The 22,823-nt window shown below is 40.6% G+C and overlaps 1 protein-coding gene across 13 annotated transcripts in view; it reads right to left on the bottom strand.

Moving 5' to 3' along the window:
• Window positions 1-6,425: 6,425 nt before the first annotated feature.
• LOC133633989 (bromodomain-containing protein 4-like) overlaps window positions 6,426-22,823 on the bottom strand; it is a 37,424-nt gene continuing 21,026 nt past the window's right edge. For 8 of the 13 annotated variants that reach the window (XM_062026868.1, XM_062026874.1, XM_062026867.1 and 5 more), the window contains 18 exons: window positions 21,682-21,819; window positions 21,469-21,601; window positions 21,088-21,386; window positions 20,631-21,002; window positions 19,478-19,606; window positions 19,178-19,399; window positions 18,885-19,099; window positions 18,561-18,661; window positions 18,221-18,505; window positions 17,904-18,002; window positions 17,449-17,826; window positions 16,758-17,369; window positions 13,377-13,468; window positions 13,160-13,280; window positions 12,875-13,008; window positions 12,572-12,762; window positions 12,228-12,495; window positions 6,426-7,821 (listed from right to left, as the gene is read on the bottom strand). In XM_062026868.1, coding sequence (XP_061882852.1) covers window positions 7,756-7,821; window positions 12,228-12,495; window positions 12,572-12,762; window positions 12,875-13,008; window positions 13,160-13,280; window positions 13,377-13,468; window positions 16,758-17,369; window positions 17,449-17,826; window positions 17,904-18,002; window positions 18,221-18,505; window positions 18,561-18,661; window positions 18,885-19,099; window positions 19,178-19,399; window positions 19,478-19,606; window positions 20,631-21,002; window positions 21,088-21,386; window positions 21,469-21,601; window positions 21,682-21,819 — 3,855 coding nt within the window. In that variant the 3' untranslated portion in view covers window positions 6,426-7,755. The remainder of the gene's footprint in view (window positions 7,822-12,227; window positions 12,496-12,571; window positions 12,763-12,874; window positions 13,009-13,159; window positions 13,281-13,376; window positions 13,469-16,757; window positions 17,370-17,448; window positions 17,827-17,903; window positions 18,003-18,220; window positions 18,506-18,560; window positions 18,662-18,884; window positions 19,100-19,177; window positions 19,400-19,477; window positions 19,607-20,630; window positions 21,003-21,087; window positions 21,387-21,468; window positions 21,602-21,681; window positions 21,820-22,823) is intronic. The other 5 variants (XM_062026862.1, XM_062026863.1, XM_062026864.1 and 2 more) reach the window with 5 other exon arrangements.

The raw sequence follows: 22,823 nt of genomic DNA, 5'->3' as shown, positions 1-22,823 counted from the left end.
TGGCTTAAAAACTAACGATAAAGTTCAAGCTATAAACACTGAAGCGCTGCTCTGCAAAAGGAGCTTGAAAATCCAGGGGAGAAGGTGTAAATCTCGCGCCAGGCCGTACCCATATCCGCAGCAGGTCTCCAAGGTGAACAGCCTCTGGCATGTTAGCTAGCGGCTAACGTCCATCTGCAGTCAGTAGTGCATTAGCTAGTATCATCCTTGCAGGATGAGGAACAGCTGAACATGCTTCACTGCACACTGTAGGAGGATACAATCACAGACATCTTATAGTAGACGCAGCATCGACCGCTACTGCCTACTGGTGCTGACGAGACACGGGGCCGCCATCTTGGAGTGGTGATCAGCTCCACTCAGTGCAATTCATTTGGCAGGAGCAATGAACTGTCAGCGCATTTAATTCATCTTACCTCACTGAATACCACTGATTTTCACGCACTTTGTTGTCATACGTGTAGCTATGATAAAGGACACATGTTTTATTATTCATAGTTTGCTTAACAGTAATTGAATATTCTTATATGCTATAAGTGACCAGACGTCCGAGATCAAAACTGGAAATATAATCCCAGAGAAGGGGGAAAAAAACGGTCAGCGATTTTTAAGTTGAAGAAACAATATGATTAGGTTATATGTACATGCGTATATTCTACATAAACAATGTATGAATACATTAGATATCTATATATCTTAGGGACCTATAGACTGTATATCTGTTGCTGCAGCAGCAGAGAGTTTATTCTGTCTTGACACTTTGTATTGATATTTTGTATTACATTCTTCCCTTAAATGATAATGTTTACAGTGATTGTTTTATATGTATTTTTTATGTATGACACTTTGGATAAAAGTCCCACGCATTTCACGAAGGTGGGCTACACAAAATTGGGTTGGAAAGCTAGATCAAATTTAGACTTGTATAATACTGTATAGCCACTGTCCATCTGATTGTCTAGTTAGCTAACATATACATATGTAACATACCCCCGCGACCTTTGCTGGAGCCTATCTCAGCTGCATTCGGGTGGAAGGCGGTGTAATACCCTGGACAAGTCGCAACAAAAAATAACTAAAATATAGTAAGACTGCGTAACATCACGTAAAGGGAAATAGCATACATTTAAAAAGTATCATTATATCTATTATAAAGTGACACGACCTGGTAATAAAGAATTTAAGTCCTTTTTTTTTTTTGCTTGTTGTCAGATGATTTAACCCTTGTGTGCAGAGGAGGGCCGTGTGAGCCAGCTGTTGTAAAATAACCACAGATGCCTTGTAAATACATTTCCCCTCTAAAACAAAAAACTTCAGAGCTCTGACAGTGCAGAAGTGTTTCCAGGAACTGTCCACCGCATTAAATTTTGAGAAAAGTCACATGACAGCTCGTGCACATGCACTGTTTAAGCTCTCGTTCGCGCACACTGCAAACGTCGAATGTGTCACTTCTTGCTTTTACGCTTCCATGTCTCGGCACGTCTCAGCTTGGTGTTGGAGCGCTCACCGTCACCTCCCATCCCTTGAGGAGAAGGTTTTGAATATCCCCTGGCTGGTTTCAACTGGTCCTGGCCACAACATCCTCTCCTGGGTTGTAAAAGAATATCCTGCACAGCGGTCCAGTTCCTAAAGCTTTTCTCTCTTCCTTCAGTGAGATTCCACACATGTTTCAACTTCTTCTTTCATCTTGAACTACTTGGTCTCTCCGTCACACGTGTGAGAGAGACTCAACATGAGGCGAACACAGTTGTTTTGTAAAGGTCACAATGCAAAAGTGACTTTTTATCGATGTTCTAACAGTAATGTGTGTGAGAAAAATGGATCAACTCCCTAACTCATTTGCTCCACTTTGAGAGAAGAGGGGCTTGAACACTTGTTTTTGAAGTTAATAAAGGGGAAAGACCTTCCTCATGGACACACCAACACCTTTGACCCACCTCTAGCTAGATGAGCTTTCCCGGACTTTGGGGGAGGGGGCAATGGGGGGAATAAGCAGGCCTCGCTATACACCTTAAAACATAGCCCTGTCAACTACAATCCCTGAAAATAATTAGGGAATCATTAATAATTGTGGAAATCTTCATGTTTTCTTCAGGCAGTCGTCTTCATAAAGCTCATTGGAACAGTACCAAACTTAGAGTTCAGCATCATCACATTTACCTATGATTCATCACAAGATGCGACTTTCTTACCAATCATCCCTAGTTCACCATTGATTTCCCCTTTGTTTTTTCCTGTTTAGGTGTCAATGACGGCTTTCCTTTAGCTTTCCTGTATTTAAATCCCATTTACTTTAGGCGCTTTCTTACGGTGTGACTCGTTTCCGCCCAATTGTTTTCTGTTTACAAGACATATTGCTTGAAGTTTTCTGTACCAGTACCAGTGCACATGCCTTTTACAAACCCCAAAACCAGTGAAGTTGGCACGTTGTGTAAATCGTAAATAAAAACAGTATACAACAATTTGCAAATCCTTTTCAACTTATATTCAATTGAATAGACTGCAAAGACAATATATTTAAAGTTCAAACTGAGAAACTTAATTTTTTTGCAAATAATCATTAACTTAGAATTTAATGGCAGCAGCACATTGCAAAAAAGTTGGCACAGGGGTATTTTACCACTGTGTTACATGGCCTTTCCTTTTAACAACACTCCGTAAACGTTTGGGAAGCTTTTCAGGTAGAATTATTTCCCATTCTTGTTTGATGTACAGCTTAAATTGTTCAACAGTCCGGTGTCTCCGTTGTCGTATTTTACGCTTCATAATGCACCACACATTTTCAATGGGAGACAGGTCTGGACTACAGGCAGGCCAGTCTAGTACCCGCACTCTTTTACTATGAAGCCACGCTGTTGTAACACGTGCAGAATGTGGCTTGGCATTGTCTTGCTGAAATAAGCAAGACAATAACCATGAAAAAGACGTTGCTTGGATGGCAACATATGTTGCTCCAAAACCTGTATGTACCTTTGAGCATTAATGGTGCCTTCACAGATGTGTAAGTTACCCATGACTTGGGCACTTATACACCCCCATACCATCACAGATGCTGGCTTTTGAACTTTGCGCCTATAACAGTCCGGATGGTTCTTTTCCTCTTTTGGTCCGGAGGACACAACGTCCACAGTTTCCAAAAACAATTTGAAATTTGGACTAGTCAGACCACAGAACACTTTGTCCACTTTGCATCAGTCCATCTCAGATAAGCTCGGGCCCAGCGAAGCCGGCGGCGTTTCTGGGTGTTGTTGATAAATGGCTTTGGCTTCGCATAGTAGAGTTTTAACTTGCACTTACAGATGTAGCGACGAACTGTAGTTACGGACAGTGGTTTTGTGAAGTGTTCCTGAGCCCATGTGGTGATATCCTTTACACACTGATGTCGCTTTTTGATGCAGTATTGCCTGAGGGATCGAAGGTCACGGGCATTGCCGCTTACGTGCAGTGATTTCGCCAGATTCTCTGAACCTGTTAATATTACGGACCGTAGATGTGAAATCCCTAAATATCCTTGCAATAGCTCGTTGAGAAATGTTGTTCTTAAACTGTTCGACAATTTGCTCACACATTTGGTCACAAAGTGGTGAACATCCCCCCCCCCATCCTTGTTTGTGAATGACTGAGCATTTCATGGAAGCTGCTTTTATACCCAATCATGGCACCCACCTGTTCCCAACTAGCCTGTTCACCTGTGAGATGTTCCAAATAAGTGTAAACTTTCTCAGTCTTGTTTGCCACTTGTGCCTGCTTTTTTTAAACATCTTGCAGGCATCAAATTCCAAATGAGATATTTGCAAAAAATAACAGTTTACCAGTTTGAACGTTAAATATCTTGTCTTTGCAGCCTATTCAATTGAATATAGGTTGAAAAGGATTTGCAAATCATTGTATTCTGTTTTTATTTACGATTTACCTTCGTGAAGAAGCTTGACACTACTTGTCATTGTCCCAGTTGACATATCTCCTATTTGAGTTATGATACATGTCAATCTACTAGGTGCAACAGTGCTCAAAGGTGTGAACATTCCTTTTTAAATGCAGACTAATTAATAGATTTAAACTGATGCTTTGCTTTGAAAATGAAAATGTATTGATTGCATAATTTCCTTAGAATTGAGTGATTACTTTTTTTTTTACAAACTATTGTTTGAGTCATGTCTGTTATCTACATTTTTACTACAAAATGAAACTGAATGAACATCCTCCAAGTCTGGTGATTTCATATTTATTATATTATAGCATGCTGTTGCTGTTAAAATGTGAGTGTAATGTTAACACTGCAGCTAACAGCTTTGCTATTATTGCTAGCGTTTGTGTCCTCCTGTCCCACTCCTTAAAGGCCTACTGAAACGCACTATTACCGACCACGCAGTCTGATAGTTTATATATCAATGATGAAATCTTAACATTATAACACATGCCAATACGGGCGGGTTAACTTATAAAGTGACATTTTAAATTTGCCGCTAAACTTCCCGTTCGAAACGCCTCTGAGGATGACGTATGCGTGTGACGTAGCCCGGGGAACACGGGTATGCCTTCCACATTGAAGCCAATACGAAAAAGCTCTGTTTTCATTTCATAATTCCACAGTATTCTGGACATCTGTGTTCGTGAATCTGTTTCAATCATGTTCATTGCATTATGGAGAAGGAAGCTGGGCAAGCAAAGAAGAAAGTTGTCGGTGCGAAATGGACGTATTTTTCGAACGTAGTCAGCCACAACAGTACACAGCCGGCGCTTCTTTGTTTACATTCCCGAAAGATGCAGTCAAGATGGAAGAACTCGGATAACAGAGACTCTAACCAGGAGGACTTTTGACTTCGATACACAGACGCCTGTAGAGAACTGGGACAACACAGACTCTTACCAGGATTACTTTGATTTGGATGACAAAGACGCAGAATTGCTACTGTGAGTATGCAGCTTTGGCTTCTAAACATTTGGTCGCTTGACCGTATGTGCGCAACTTTTTTTTGCGTATGTACGTAACTTTTTTAAAATATATAAGCTTTATGAACCTTGGGTTAGGTGAACGGTCTTTTGGGCTGAGTGATTGTGTGTGTTGATCAGGTGTTTGAATTGTATTGGCGTGTTCTATGGAGCTAGGAGCTAGCATAGGAGCTAGGAGCTAGCATAACACGTACCGTACCGTACGTGCGCGTCACGTACGTAACTTTTTAAAAATATATAAGCTTTATGAACCTTGGGTTAGGTGAACGGTCTTTTGGGCTGAGTGATTGTGTGTGTTGATCAGGTGTTTGAATTGTATTGGCGTGTTCTATGGAGCTAGGAGCTAGCAGAGGAGCTAGGAGCTAGCATAACAAACACGCAGGTGTTATTATGCAGGATTAATTTGTGGCATATTAAATATAAGCCTGGTTGTGTTGTGGCTAATAGAGTATATATATGTCTTGTGTTTATTTACTGTTGTAGTCATTCCCAGCTGAATATCAGGTCACCCCCGGCTCTCACAGCATCTTCCCTATCTGAATAGCTTCAACTCCCCACTAGTCCTTCACTTGCACTTTACTCATCCACAAATCTTTCATCCTCGCTCAAATTAATGGGGAAATTGTCGCTTTCTCGGTCCGAATCTCTCTCACTTCATGCGGCCATCATTGTAAACAATAGGGAACTTTGCGTATATGTTCAACTGACTACGTCACGCTACTTCCGGTAGGGGCAAGCCTTTTTTTTTATCAGATACCAAAAGTTGCAATCTTTATCGTCGTTGTTCTATACTAAATCCTTTCAGCAAAAATATGGCAATATCGCGAAATGATCAAGTATGACACATAGAATAGATCTGCTATCCCCGTTTAAATAAAAAAAATTCATTTCAGTAGGCCTTTAACGATACATTATAGTATGTGATGTCGTCTACTGGACATGCTAAGGATCACATGTGTGTAAAAAGTTAGATAAAGTGCATAATTGCGCTTGAAGAAAAACATTCATTAGCATTAAAGCTAGACACACAACATGGTGTGTGCCAGTAGGGCTTGCAGTCTCTAAATTCCAAAATAAAGGCTAGATTTTTGGAAACGCATTTCCAAGACACACTATTGCAGGACTTCTGAGACACATTTAAGACTATTTAAAAATAGTATAACTATAATATAACTAGTATGAGTTATGTTAAAATGGTAACATTTTTAACTGTGTTAATTTTTAATTAAGGTTTACACCTAATTAGGTTTATTATTGTACAACTGCACTGCATTATACCAAAATAATAAACAAATAAATGAATAGCTCTCTATTGTGTAATAGTGTCTCAGTCAGTACAGGCTGATTTTTCAATTCAGCTTAAATGAAGCATCCACGTTTTCACGAGGGCGCCCCCTTTTGGTTGAATCTCACAATAACAATACCACAGTCTTGTCAGTAAATGAGTAACAAAGCAGCCAAACACACAACAGTTCAAGTTTTTTTTTAAATATTATTTTAATACTTTTCTTAAAAAAAACATGTCCATATTCTGAAGATGAATCTATTGACCTCAATGCCTCATTTGTCAACATACCAACAAGGTTGTTCTGGATAAAATTAATTGGGGGAGGAAGGAGCCTAAGAAAGAAAAAGAAACAAAATAAGAAGTCCAAACAAACTTTAAAAAAAAAGGAGTAAGAAGAGAAAGTCAGGTCAACTAAAGGACGTTAAAAAAACAAAACTGTGGGCCAGTGTACAGAGCAAAAGTCACGACCAATGTCCCACAACCGAAAGAAAAATCTACAAGAAAGTGTGACAAATGTACATAAACTCTGCAGGAGGTGTTAAGAAGAAGATGAAGGCGGCTAAAAGCCCTAAAACATGTACAACGTGATGCAAAGTATAAGTGCGGATAGAAAAGTTGTGACGTCCGTAATAGCGAGCAGAATGCTGATTTAAAAGAGGACGAGGGTGAATTAAATAGCAGTAAAAACATCCTGTCATGTAAAGCGAATAAAAAACAAATGTGAATGGACTTTTAGCAACCAGTTTTGGCATAGAGTTGAGGGGAAAATAAGAGGAAAAAGACAAAAAAAAATCCTCAATAGAATCATAAAAAATGTTTCTTTTTTTTCTTTTTTACAGTAATTCTACAAAAAACAAAAGCTCCGAGAGATCGACACAGGCCGCCACACAAACCAAATTCCTCTCTTCAGCATTGACTTGTCCTTGTATAGAATATATATTCATGTATCTATTTATATATAATATGTATAATTTGTAGGGCGTGATCATAGAGAGTACAGGCCAGAGCGCTAAGGCAGAAAGGACACACTCGTGGACTTTTTTTTTTTTTCTTTTTCTTTTTTTTAAGCGCCATAGCGCGGTCTTGTTTCAAGTGAACTCGTGCAAGGATGAGGGTTAGACGAGGGGATGTCTTTGTAAAGTGTTTCATTCCGTTGTGTGTCCTGAGAAAACAAGCCAATGTGGAGGGCAGCTAAACTCCATGTGGGAATAACACTATTTGATGAGAGGGAACATCTGCTTGTCTTCTTCATTTCTGAGATTAACATCGAACTCTTGATTTTTTTTTTTTCTTTTTTCGTGTTGTCCAACAACTATAAACATCGTGTCAGACACCAAAACGTATCTGCGCTCGGAGTAAAAGACGCTTATTCAATATAATCTGTCGCCCACCCCATCACCGGACACAAGCCAGCTGTGAGAAAAAGGACAGGAACAATGTAGTCCATATATGGATGTTAGTGGATGTGTGTGTGTGTGTGTGAGTGAAGGTCCTTCTTACACATCCATCACCTCTTAAAAGAGATTCTCTTCAAAACTGGCCATCAGGTCGCTCTGGAAGTTAATGTCAATGGTGTCAGTCTGCAGCAGAAGAGAGAGCAGAGTGGAGCATCATGAGGATGGTAACAATCACAGTTTAGGGCAGGGCTGTAAACATGGTGATATAGATATATATATCACCATGTTAGATAATATATATATATATATATATATATATATATATATATATATATATATATATATATATATATATATATATATATATATATACACACACATACATACATACATACACACACATATACACATTAAAACACATACATATGTACACATATACATACACAAATATGTACACATACATATATATATACATATACAATACATACCATATTTTCCAGACCATAAGGTCGGACCAGATTATAAGGCGCACTGCCGATGAATGGTCTATTTTTTTATCTTTTTACATACAGTATATAAGGCAGTATTATAAAGCAGTGGTCCCGAACCACCGGGCCGCGGCCCGGTACCGGTCCATGGATTGATTGGTACCGGGCCGCACAAGAAACTAAAAAAAATAAAAAATAATTATTTTTTATTTTTTAAATTAAATCAACATAAAAAACACAAGATACACTTACAATTAGTGCACCAACCCAAAAAACCTCCTTCCCCCATTTACACTCATTCACACTCATATGTGGGACAAATTTTCAAGCGTTGACAGTTACAAAAAGGTTGGGGACCACTGTTATAGAGCACATTAATGGAGTCATATTATTATAATTTTTTTCTAAATTGAAAACACTTCCTTGTGGTCTACATCAGTGGTCCCCAACCACCGGGCCGCACAAGAAAAAAATAAAAAAATAAAAAATAAAAAAGATTTTCTATTTTTTATTAAATCAACATAAAAAACACAAGATACACTTACAATTAGTGCACCAACCCAAAAAACCTCCCTCCCCCATTTACACTCATTCACACAAAAGGGTTGTTTCTTTCTGTTATTAATATTCTGGTTCTTACATTATATATCAATATAGATCAATACAGTCAGCAGGGATACAGTCCGTAAGCACACATGATTGTATTTTTTTATAAAAAAAGAATTCCCATAACAACCGCTTTCTCACAGTTGCTTCCGGATGCGCCGTTTTGTGGGCAATAAACACACCACTACTATATAATATAATCAGTCTGACGCATCAATGTCAGCCTGCCGTGACATTTGGAGGAACTTTTCAATTTATACGCCGCATTATTTTGTCAAAATAAAACTTCTTGAAGCGACAATTGGATGGTATTATTGGACAATATTGGATGTTTGGGATCGCTGTCAACTTGGAGGATAGACGCCTGGACTGGATTCTCGCAACCGCCATTCATTCACAAGTTGTTGCTGCGATACACTTTCACAGTCGGATCTGTTTTGTATTTTTTGGACCATAGGGCGCACCGGATTATAAGGCACACTGCCGAAGAGCGGGTCTAGTCAGGTCTTTTTTCATACAAAAGACGCACCGGATTATAAGGCGCATTAAAGGGGTCATATTATGATATTTTTTCTAAATTGAAAACACTTCCTTGTGGTCTACATAACATGTAATGGTGGTTCTTTGGTCAAAATGTTGCATAGATTATGTTTTACAGATCATCTTCAAGTCGCTTTCTGACAGTCACTTCAGAATGCGCCGTTTATCGGGTGGTCTTATTTACGTGCCTCACCTTCGGCAGCGTCTTCTCTCCATCTTCTTTGTTGTAGCGGTGTAGCGAAAGACGTGTCAAAAGATGGAGCTAACTGTTTTAATGACATTCAGACTTTACTTAAATCAATAACGGAGCAGCATGGAACTCTCTAATAACTAAAGTTCCTTAGGTTAATAATGTAAACTCACTGGTATGTTTTAGCGCGTTCATGGCGAGTTTACTGACAGATATACGTAAGAACTTTACACTACTTTATATTAGAAATAGCAACAGCGGAAGATGAATGTCCCATAACAAGAAGATAGAGAAAAAGACGAAGCTTATCGACTACAGTGTCGCCACGGACTACAAAGGCAGACACGCACAATTTTTCAGGATTTATGCAGATCCCAAATACAGATCAGCAGGTACCAGAAGGTAAGAAAAGTTGCTTTTGCATATTATTGCGAAACAAAACACCAGATAATATGTCTTACCTTATACACACCATAATAATACTCGTATGTTGAAGCACATCAATAGATTTTGATAGATTTTTGAGCGCCGTGTGTAATATTCTATATTTTCAATGGAACATATAAAATGTTGGTGTTGTTTACTTGAGTCATATTGCTATTATAGTGCAGCCTACACTTATCTCCTATGTTTGACTGCCATCTACTGGTCACACTTATTATTACACCATGTACCAAATAAAATAGCTTCGATGTGGGTAAGCTCAACCAGACTTATTCCTTACATTAGGCGCACAGGGTTATAAGGCGCACTGTCGCGTTTTGAGAAAGAAAAAAAAAGGATTTTAAGTGTGCCTTATAGTGCGGAAAATACGGTACATACTTATATACACATATATACATACATACACATATATATATATACACATATACACACACACACACACACACACACACACACACACACGCACACACACACACACACACACACACACACACACACACACACACACACACACACACACATATATATTAGGGATGTAACGGTAAACGGTATAATGATAAACTGCGATAAATTTCCACATGGTTACTAATACCGTTTACATTTTTAACAGAAAAACCATAATTCATTAATGCATTTTAGGCAACACTGCTTACTTCCTGAAAACTGGAGCGCCGCAGCGCATGCGCATTTGCGCTGTTACGCTCGAGAAAACATGGCGGCGACGACTACACAGACTTTGCTTTGAAAATGTTCCCTCCGAGTTAACGGAGTAGATGGCTCCGTTTAACTTCATTTCAATCGCTTCTACTGTGCGTTTAAGAGCGCAATGCTATTGGAGGAGAAAAATATTTGATGCTGCGGTTTCATTTTGAAAGTTCAACTAGTGTCCTTCCGTCAGCTGCTGGGACTGAGAGTTACCATGCAGCAGGCGATGTGCCGGGAACGATGTCACAACTTTTTTATAAAGCCGATAGTTTGTTTACTGGGATGCTCACTTGTCATTTAATTTAACTGCTAACATTGTCAGTGTTCAAATAACATCAATAGTAGCTCAAATGTTTTGTCATTTCATCGAATTGAACACAGGCTGAGTTTTCGGTGAGGCACAAAGAGTGTGCTGTGCATTAGATGTGAGAGGTATCACTCCTGTTAATTTTTGTTGGCTAAACTGTTGCACTGAAGTACATGGTTGTTGGAGAAAAACAGAGCTTGTTTCTTTGACTTTATCTTCATTCGCCAAACTGCTTTGTGTTTTATATTGATATGAAAAAGTAAACACCATGTTTTTTACATTACTAATGTTTTTTTCATTCTACAAAGTAATTCATTACTTTAGTAACATTCATGTGACATAGCATTTTGTTAATGTTTTATGGTGTATGGTTAATACCTATATGACATATTTCTGCTCAACTCTCAATGGATCTGTCCCAAAACAGCATGTAAATGTGTCTACATAACTTAAAAAATACCTCTCTCTATGAAAATGTAAAAATAGAGGTAAAGGCATCACGTAATAAAAAAGCTGGCACACTGATACTATTAATGAACAATAACACAAATGTTTGTCTTTAAATATATAGATAACGATTATCTAGAGCATTTTTATTAGATATAAAAAATTACGTGGTGTCCCGTTCACACCCCAACACTGTTTTACCAAACATAATGAATAATCCTGAATAATAATCGTGATTTCAATATTGATAAAAATAATCTTAATTATTATTTTACCCATAATCGTGCAGTTCTATGTGTAAGACTAGACCTCATATATGAACACTATTTTTATCTACCTCATATATGAACACTATTTTTATATATATGGACAAAAAGTGCAGTTAAGTCTTATCTGCATAAGGGGCCATCTTCTGAAATGTTCACATTTATTTTTATTAATTTATAGTATTATTTTGTTTCTGCCATATTACTTTGTTTATAATGCTTGTGTTGCTTTCATTTTCACATTCAACTTTCTACTTGAGGTACATGCATACATTTTGAATGTATTGTTTGTGGGGGTTTTTTCAAAATAAAACTTCGTTAAAAAAGATTTCAGTATACCGGGTAAGTAGTTTTTGAAAATTTGGAGCACATTTAAAATTACAGCGATAGTAATTTTGGTCACAATAACCGTGATAAGAAATGTTCATACCGTGACATCCCTAATATACGGTACATATATATATACACATATACGCATATATACGTATTTACACATATATGTATATACATACATACATCCATCCACCCATTTTCTACCGCTTGTACATACACACACAAAATAAGAACAACCGTGGAAACAAGTCCAAAGTACATACTGCCTCTCTCCTGCGACGCTCCTGCTCACGGCGGCGCGCCATCTCCCTCTGTTGGTCGAGGGCATTCTGTGCAGCTGAGGAAGTTGGAGGCGGGGCCGGAGGCTGGATGGGTGGAGCTTGTGGGGACTGAGTGGGCGGGGTAGAAGCCGGAGGCGTGGCCGCAAGTGGTGATTGCTGCTGTTGCTGCTGTTGCTGTAGTTGTTCATGGCGACGGCGGCCGTCATCCTGTGTACGGCGAGAGTGCTCCACAGTGTCTTCGTCGTCGCGACTGTAAAAGAAAAAGAAAAAGCATGTTGACTTGAAATAGAAATAATATGAGACATGAGTGTCCTGTGGTTGCTTACCGCAGCTTCTCCTGCTCCCTCCTGGCCTGCTCTGCCTGAGCCTTCAGCTGTTTCTCCCGCTCCTCCTTCTCCCTGGCAGCACGTCTAAACTGCTCGAAGCTATCGCTGGAGGAGCGAACTGCAGATGCCGGTGTGGACTGCGACCTCTGGGCCAAGCTCGCCCAAGAGCCCATGTTCTTTAACTTCACGTCCTGGGATGGAGAAGGCAAGTAATTGAACTCCAGTGAGACACGAATGGCGTGTTTCCTGTGATAGGTTAAGTACAGTGTCAGGTTTTGTGCAGTAATTGTCGCTCAAACATACCGGTGTCCTCTTGGGGCCGACGGACGTTTTGGACTCTTGTTTAACTTTAGTGTCCTGCTGAGGGCAAGGCTGCACCAGGGTGTCAGGAAGGCGAGAAATCGAGCGTGAACCATCCGATGACTTTACTTCTAATTCTTAAGAGAGCCAAGAAAACCGGATTAACTTTTAAAAATCAAACAGACATTTTTATTAAAACATTTACTTAGATGACCAGATTTGGGGGGCCTATATTAAACCATTAGCAGAGAACAAATACTAGGTGGTTTAATTGTGGAGCATACTTACTGTGTTTACTCTCAGGTTTTTGTGTGTCGAGACGCATGGCAGGGCTGAACGGGGATGGGGGCAGCACTGGTGAGTGGGAGGGTTTCTCCTCTCTGACCCCCACCAAGTTAGATCTCTGATCCTATACAAACAGTCAAATAATTATTACATTCAAACACAAAAACACACTTATTTGATTATACAATCTCGATGTAATGTCCCAAGGCGAATTACTGACATTTTTCTTGATCTGTGAGGGAGATCCTGTTTGGAAGTGAGGCATCAGGGGAGAGTGCATCATTAGTGGTGAGGGGCTGTCACGCAGGCAACCTGGAACAGTAGCAAGCATTGGAAATGTTCAACCAACACAGCTGTTAAGCAGCAAAGGGCACTTATTTATTTGGTTATTAGAAGTAGCTGCTTTTTCACAAGCTCACAGTTGACGTTAGATTTGAACATAAAGAGTTTAAGATCATTTGTCTTGCTTGTTTACAAAATGGACTTCATGTTTAATTCTTAAGAGGATTAATGAAATTATTTCTTAGAATAGAGCTTGACCCGCATATCTAAGACCACAATGAATATAAAATACCCTCTTTTTCAAGACTCATTTTTTCAGACAAAACAAACTACAGTAATTGTTTGAAAAATGTTTTCAATACAGTAATATAGCAGATAATAAAGAGGGTTACAGTGCTCAACAGTTGATGTTTGACACTTTTATTAGCTTATTATCTGCAACTTGTTTCTAACTTGCAGATAACCGCTAAGACACTTTTTGTTTCAAGCGGAATTGTGTCAACATTGCATCTATCCAGGTCACTTGTGTGTGTTCTTAAATGACAGGAAGAAAAGCTCGAGTTCACCTACGAATCCCTTTGATTCACTTTGGCGCTAACTTCCGGTTTGCATATATAAATCCCCAGACTCCGAATATAAGACGACCCATATTTTTTAACCTTGTATCTCAGTACAAAGAATGCCTATCTTCTATAATGTCAATACGGTAACATAAATCATTTGCTAACCCGAGAATGCTGTACACCTATCAAGTGTTCTAAAGCACTACACTCTGCAAAGCAAAAAATTAAGGTTGCAATGATTAATCAATTAATTTGTTTAGAAACTTTGATATATATTCTGTTGATTCGATTAATAATTTAGTGAGTTTACCTAATAAAATCGATCACAACTGGACCTCATTAAAAAATGCAAAAAAAAAACAAAACAAAGTAAAACAAGTACAAATAGACAGGGAAACAATGTAAAAAACTGGTAAACAGAAGGGAAACAATGTAAAAAACTGGTAAATAGAAGGTAAAATAAAGTCAAAAGAAAGTAAAACAAGGTATATAGGAGGTTATAAGGTAAATAGAAAGTAAACGTAAATTAATAGAAGGTAAAAGGGTAAATCTGGTAAACAGAAAGTAAAATATGGTAAACAGATAAAAGAAAGTACATTTTAATGACATCATGTCCAGGACACGTCCGCCTCATTGAATATGCGTGGTGGTCAAGCAGTGTCTGCTCTCAATGGTTCTATGTGCCATTTAGCCTTTCTAGAAGAAAAATGGCCCTATGCTTGCGTTGTAGTCGACAATACGAGCCATTCAAATCGCAAAAAAGATCAACGTTTCTTCAGAGTTCCTCAAGGGATAATCAAGAAGGGTGGAGGAGTGCAAGATTTTACAAAAGACGACAACAAAAGTGGCATGCACTCTAGTACAAGGGAGCAGTCAAAGAACGCACAAGTTTGCAGTGACCACTTTGTTAAAGGTTTGTTTGATATACTTTTAATGTACTTTACTTGTTCAGCATTTCCCATTGAAGTATAATGGTGATATCATTTGCAATTTAATCTTTAAAAAAACAGAAACCAGAAAATCAAGAGTCAATAATACTTTGTCAGAAAAGTACATTCTACGTCTTCCCTCTTGTTTATTTTGTACACAAATGTGTCAAAGTACATATGATAAGAGGAGAAAAATTAAATATGGTGATGATTCAGTAATTGTCGTTTGTTAAATGGATATGCAGTCACGGGTGACAAGTACCTTTGGTCGTCTTTCAAATCACGCTTTCAGAAATCGAAACATTACCATCCCCACCAAGACTGCTGTTTACAAGGCTGTGTGTATCTCTGCGCTCTGGTACGGCTGTGAGGCCTGGACCTTATACAGGGCCCACATGAAGAGTCTTGAAGCCTTTCATATGAGATGCCTTCAGCGGATCATTGGGATCACCTGGGCAGACCGCGTTCCACATGTCACCATTCTCCAGTGCACTAGCTGCATAAGTGTCGAAGCTCTGATCATCCAGCGCCAGCTCATATGGGTCGGCCTTGTTTATCGCATGGAAGAAAATAGACTCCCCCGCACTTTTCTCGACTAAGAACTTCCCACTGGTCGCCGTAGTGTAGGAGGGCAAAAGAAACGCCTCAAAGATCATCTTAAAGAAGCGTGGGGTGGATCCTTCCAACTTGGAGCACCTTGCTAAGGACAGAGACTCCTGGATGTCAACTTGTCACTGTGCTGTAGAGGACTTGAGGTATCCTTGGTGCAAGCCCGTGAAGAACAGCGCCATTGGCGTCGCGAGCGCATGAATAAAACTCCTCTTTTTCCAAGCGGGGCGCATTATGCCCCACATGTGGAAAAAGGTGTGCCTCAGACTTTGGAGCCATCAAAGAAGTCACCGGAACCCTCCAACCTGATCTCACACTCGCCACTTATCTATTCACAACCTTAACAATTAAGCTACACTAATCACCATTATGGGAGAAGAGATGTCATCGAATCCAATGGACCACCAAGAGAGAAACACAAATGTGTCAGATAACATATGATAACAGAGCAAAATTTAAATATGATAATAATTTGGTAAAATGCATATGCAGTCACGGGTGTTGAAAGTTGAATCATTAAATGCAACCTTACCCGAGCAAAAACAATGCATATTTATCCGGGAGAGTCTTGATACCAATTTCTTTAACCCAGCCACACACAAAGAAGTTTTAGCCCTCCATCCTTTACAAGTTTCCATTTGTTTTGTCGTGTAGAATGAAGTTGGGAGCACACGATAGTTCAATATATCTGGGAACTCCACTGACGGATAATCCTTGTTATAACTCGAAAATACTTTTTTTAACTATAGCGATAAGTATAGGGATCTATTTCACTGCAGTGTTGGACTTTTTGCTTACATATCTGCATTTTGCAGGAAAATCTAGGCTCCTTGCGTACTCAGTTTGTACGTTGCTTGCTGCACAACAGCCTTCTTGGCTTGGTTGACCACCGCTTTTTTTTCTCCCCACTTCCGGGAAGAAGTCAAATGTCTGAATACAAGCAATAGAAGGTAAACAAAGGTAAAATGATAAATATAAGGTAAAATAAGTTAAAGAGAAAGTGGTAAACAAATAGCTAAATAGAAGGTGAAGGTTATGGCTAGCAGAAAAATTGCTGAATTTAATTATTTTCCCTGAAAAACGCATTGAGGCAATAAAGTGTGTTTTATCCAATTACTTGATTAATTGAACAAACTAAGCAATGGATTACTAAAATAATTGATAGCTGCAGCCTAGAAGAAATATAAATAACCTGGACAGCTGCAGGTGCTTACTTGCCTGTCTTACCTGTAGAGAAAGGCTCGCCTTTGATGCGTGGAGAGGGCTGCTGCTGATGTTGTTGCAGCTGCTGCAGCTTCTGCTGGAGCGTCGCCCCCTTCTGTTGCTGCACCGCTGTGGCGAAAGTGTGCGGGAAGGAATGCTGAGCGTGAACGTGGCCAGAGCTGTGCCGCTGCAACGTCACAGGGGCGGACGACATTACAGCTTGCGTGTGCATCGAGGGCACTAAATGAGGTGCGCTTTGTACAGGCGAGTGCGCGTGCAGCGGTTGGTTCTGCACAGATAACCGCGGTTGAAGTGACTGCAAGAAGTTTTGGACCTGGCTGAGGTGTGGCGTGTCGTCTGTGGTGGGTGTCGGCTCTTCGTCGTCCTCCAGAAGGGCTTGCGGAGGTTGAGCAGAGAGGGTTCCCAAGATGCCATGCGACGGAGGCGAAGGTACACGGGGGCGTGAAACGGGCTGAGGGAGCGGGAGAGGAAGAGTGCTCTGAAGCTGATGTGAGGACACAGGCAGAGGGGGGGCCGTGGATGGCGGTGGCTGAGAGTTCTTAGGAGGAAGTGGCGCGGCATGGTTGCTGGGTCTTGCTGGTTGCTGGGGGAGAGCGTTATGGATGGCTGTAAAATAAAGGAAAATAAGTACATGATAGACACGTATTTGACATAACCTCGACTCCTGGCACAACGGTTTACTCACCCGGTGAAGGTATGATGGGATGTTGATTTAAAAACGGGTGCGGCTCAGTGGGTGTCGGCGCACTAGGTGTGTTTACGTTGAGGAGACCAGAGGTGAGGGCGGGGCAAGGGGTGGTAAGGACTGGACTGGGCTCAGTGTTGGGCTGTGTCATGTGAGGGTTCATAAAGTGGGCCAAAGGGTCAAATCCAGCGGTCAGCAACTGTGATGACTCCAGAGCAGGGACAGAGACTGGAACATGGGAAGGAGGGACAAATGGCAGTTTGGTCTGGACTACTGGATGCTGCGGAGCGACGGGGCCGGCGGTGCTGGCGACAGACAGCTGTTGCGGCCTTTTGGTGTCCTTGTTTGACAGAGTCTTCTGCTGTTTGGGAACCAGCCCTGGTAAACACAGGAATATTATATTTGATTTAAAAAATATATATATATATAAGTTAACGTCTATTTATGTGTCGTACCATTGTCAGAGTCGTCACTATCAGAGGAGTCACTGGTGCCTGAGGATGAAGATCCTGTCTTTAACTTGGTGACATTTGTCATTTCCAGAGGCTTTTCTACTGCGACAAACACACAACATCACGTGACAACCTCTGAGGAAGGCAACAATTGTAGCTGAAACCGTCAGGTACGGAAGTAAACACACAGGTCTGGCTATAAGAATAACAAATTGCATAATTTTTTGAAGACCTAATAAACCTCTTTGGATTAAACAAACAACAAGCAGGTAATGATGAAGTCTCATTGACTATTCTGAGTGTCTAATCAAACATCCTACCTGACGACTTCTTCTTCCTCTTGAGGCAGCTGGAGACGTACTTCTCCAGCTCTCGCAGCGTGGAAGGCTTAAGCGTCTCAAAGTCGATCTCGATCTCATCCGGGTTGGAATTTTTCATGGAGGGCTCACGCGTTTGAATTATGTGCACAACGCGGCCCAGTTTGTCACCGGGCAACTTGTTGATGTCCAGGCTTAGCTGGCGCTTCTCTTCGTAGGACATGGGCTTGCCCCCGACAGCGGCCGCTCCCCCAAATAAATCTGAGGAGGTGCAGGAGATGGCTGACACTAAGCCATTGTTAAATAAATGACCTTAAGAGTCTTAATTAGCTCAAATACACACCCATGTCATCGTCCGCTTCAAGGGAGGCTGAGGGGACGAGAGGGGTGGGCCCAGTTTGAGGGGGCACGGCAGGACGACTGTTTTTGATGCCTTCTTTCTTACTGCAATTCATAAACACATCAACTGATGAGATAATGCATCATTTACCTTTGAACAGCCTAAATGCATATGTCATAAAGGTAGAAGTCACTAGATGTCATGAAATGTCATGCAAGCCTGCAGATGACCACAATGCATTCAACCTGATATCATATAGATTATTTCCATGCATTCCGATATGTAAGCGATGGTGTAAAGCTACAATTAATCTTATTTGCGACTGACCCAGGTTTTTTCCTCTCCTTTTTTGCAGCCAGCGGGTCTTTGTTGCTTTTGCTCTTCTTGGAAATCTGAAGCATGGCGGCCTCTGGGGGCTCCTCTGCTCCAATCTTCTTCTTGTGCTTTTCCTTCTTCTTCTCCTTTTTGTCTCGCTCTTTCTTCTTGGGCTTGCAGACCTGAGGCTGAGAGAGCGCGGCCAACTGCTCGTGAACAGCCTTGAGCTAAAAACACACAAAAAAAATGTGGTCATCACCCACTTACCACATTTCAAAAACCTCTTTCCGAATAAATTATCTTACCTGTTCCTGCAACACAGCGAGTCGCTGCTGCCTCTCTTGATCAGAGTCTGCCACTGAGGACTCTGATTCAGACAAACTGGAGCTGTCATCTTCCGAGACATTGGGAGGTGGCGGTACCTGCCGAGTGGAGGGGGCGGGGTGGAGGGCAGATGACGGCGTGGGAACGGAGGCGGGCTCTTCCGGCTCATCGGGCATCTTGGCAAAACGCATCTCAAAGACGTCCTGGCAAAAGTTGGAGGATGAGCAGGAGAAAAAAATACTAAAATGTATCTGATCTGACATCAGGTTAGTAATGCTCACCTGTAGTTTGCGCGCCATGGCCACCACATCGTGGCCTGGTGGATTATATTTGTAACAGTTGGAGAACATCACCCGCACGTCCGCTGCAAACTCTTGAGCGTCTCTGTACTGCCGGTTGTCCAGTTTTTTCTGGAGGAGGTAAAACATTTTGAAAGCCATGTTACATTATTTGTCATTTTCAGAAAAAACTTATTATTAAATCCCCAAAGGTGCTGATAGGGGCCAGCACAATGTATAGAAAACAGAAAATTATCCTCTCATTGACTGAAAGTGTAATTATAATTATAATACCAGTAATCTTCTTAGTAAGTATTGTAAAATACATCAAATGTATCATACAGTGAAACCCTCTGAAGTCAAAAAGTCCCTAAGGTCTTAACAATTTGGAACTATAAATAATTATTCAGTTGCATCAGTGTTCATTTCATTTTTCATGACATCATTGAAAAAACAATGTCAGAGGAAAAGTGTGAAGATGACCATATAACCAGAAATTGAACTTGTGACTTGTGGCCCATGTTTCTGTCCTAGCTGTTAGGTACATTATGGGTAAAGCAACACCAAGTCAACATCAACATTACACTTCACGTCACTTGAAAATGTTTACAGGTAATACAAGGTTTTATGAGGGTGAAGGCTTAATTTCCATTATGTAATCTTTGCCACTGAGTTTGTCTGTGTAGTTAGTTAATAAAATAACTGAAAAAGTTATAGAGTATTTCCTGGAACTTTAACCAGATTTTAAGCCTGATCCGGATAATTTCTACAACGTTATGAGGTTGAATTTCTGTGTGTGTATGCTAGCGGCCTCGCTGACAAGAGGATTCACGGTTTCTTTCATTCTACTATAAATAGCTCAAAAATATATGGTCGGGCTTTCATCTACCTTTCAGGAAATGGGATAGGGAACAAGTGATTACATTTTGGAGCTGATCTGGATCACCTTCTGGATTCAGGACTTTTTGTGATGTGGCCTGACAGGGAGGTCTGCGCTTTTATTTTATTCTTTTGGGACAATTTTGTTCTAATTTTGAACAAATCGGAGGATAAACAGAAATATACAATATATATATATATATATATATATATATATATACCTTGCCCTGTACTAATCCTTAATAGTAATAAAAACGCAAAGGCCAATTAGAGTCACCTTGACAGTGCTCAGGTCCATGGGGTGCTTGATGATGTCATGGTAGTCGTGAAGGCCAAGAGCTTTTGAGTCGACGGGCAAGTAGAAGGGCCAAGCATATGCAAAGTGCTTCTTTGACAGCATCTCTTTGACTAGCTGGGCACAGGAATGTAACTGATCCTGCCGCTTGGGCGTCAACATGCCTCCCGTCTCCAACCCGCCGCCTGGGTGGTGCTGGGAGTCCGGCTGCAACGGGTCTCGCTTAGGCTGCTTTGATGGGCGGCTGTTCTCTCGGCGCGGTCGAATCTCCACCGAGATGGGCGACAATTCGCTGAGCTGGTCGTTTGCTGTGGGCGTGGTGGTATCTGCTTTCCTCTTCTGGCTCTTCCTTTGCTATTGAATCATCACAAAAACTAAATAAATAATGACAATAATGAAAATAATTCTCTTACAGCTTGTCAGTAATTATGTCCTGTACCTTAATAAGTGCAGGACTCTGCAGCATCTGGCCAGGATGGAGGCCTGGGTGTGTGATAGCCAGAGGGGGGACAGAGGTCGTACCCTGGGGCATGACGCCTGCTGTTGAGAGAGGGTACGGGGGTCCTAGATGAGGTGCATGAGCTGTGGGTGTAGGAGGCACGCGTGGGGGCTGGGCCAGAACAGGAGGGGTTGGAGAGTGATGGGTCTGTGACAGAGTCGAAGGAGTTGAAAAGACTCGTGTATGGGTGGTGTTTGAGGGAGATAACTCTTGGCCTGATTCGGACATGGTGATCAGAGCTGAAACATAAAAAAAGAGTCAACTTGAAGCGGTCCAAACCATGTATTTCAACAATTGTCCAATCATGACCTAACATCTTACCTGGCTCCCGTTTGATGCCGCGGCGTCCCTTAGAGACCACAGCAATCTCCGTCTCCTCCTGTGGCATCTCCGTGATCTTCTGGAGAAAGAGCTTCTCCAAGGCTTTGGCCATTAATACGATGTCATCGGAAGGCTACATAGCACAATGCACATTACAAAGTTAAAAAAAAAAAATGTCAAAATGCTTGGTCGCCGCTGCCACCAGTTACAGACCTTATTGTAGATGTAGCAGTTAGTAAACATCGTGTTGAAGTCGTGAATACACTCCTGGGCATTTTTGTAGAAGTGGTTCTCCAGACGCTTCTTTATGGTGCCCATGTCCATGGGGGTTTTGATGATCTTATAGTAGTCCTAAGCAGACATGAGGAAGCAAAAACTTTTTAAAACAGATGTCTAAGATGGCCATATTAGCTCAGACAAGACTGTTCTCAGAACCACTAAACAAACCTAAAAACGGGAGGAAAACACCGCTAGAAAGGTTGAAAAACAAAAATCTGCCAGTCCAACGTAAAGTTTTTACAATATCATGCAAGACTTCAGCTCTGTGAGCATCCAAGTCCTTGTTTTTTTTGTGACGCCTCATGCCACCAGAGAAGCATACTTACTAGTGATCAGGGATGTGATCTGGGAAACACAAAAATAACTGAAAAATGTCAATAGTGGAGGAACACCTTTAAAAATGGCAATCAAAAGTTTTGAAATCTACAAATTTCCTAAGGTCATATTTACACAAGCCCCCCCACCCCCCTTGTATGTGCTACATGTACATAATAAATCAGATTTTGTGTTTGTGAATACATATAAATTCAAAACAAACAAACAAATGGAAATTAAATGACACTAAGACATGTTACCTGCAACCAAAGCTGCTTTATCTGCAAATTCTCCCTTTATATATCCCATATGGGCAAAATTACATTTTAACAGTATAATTTAAGAACATTTGACAAGTATTGACTTTGGCTTTATTGCTAAAACAGGGACAGTACATATTGATGAACACACAAGTGTAAATATACAACATTGTAGCCAGTGGCTAATTTCCAACTTTTGTCTCTGTGGCAATTAATGCCAAACACATAAGAACAGGACTGAACCAAACAACAGGAAAACAAGGCCATATACAACAATAAAACAATAATAGAAAGTAAAGTAGGACACAAAAAAAAGAAATAATAAACCAAATTACTAAGACTAGCAATTAAACAACCATATAAAGTTGGATTTAAGTGTAAGGGTGCTTAAGTGCTCAAGTGCTAAGTGTTTTGAGTGTTAAGAAATACAAGAAGAGAATTGCACATTGACCGTTACAAAGAGCTAATTCACATGTTTGTTAAGTGCTAGTGTAAATTGCA

The sequence above is a fragment of the Entelurus aequoreus genome, linkage group LG18 (assembly GCF_033978785.1).
Source record: "Entelurus aequoreus isolate RoL-2023_Sb linkage group LG18, RoL_Eaeq_v1.1, whole genome shotgun sequence".
NCBI classification, from domain to species: domain Eukaryota; kingdom Metazoa; phylum Chordata; class Actinopteri; order Syngnathiformes; family Syngnathidae; genus Entelurus; species Entelurus aequoreus.
The sequence above is the reverse complement of the archived record's forward strand: the minus strand, read 5'-3'. Positions and strand labels throughout refer to the sequence as shown.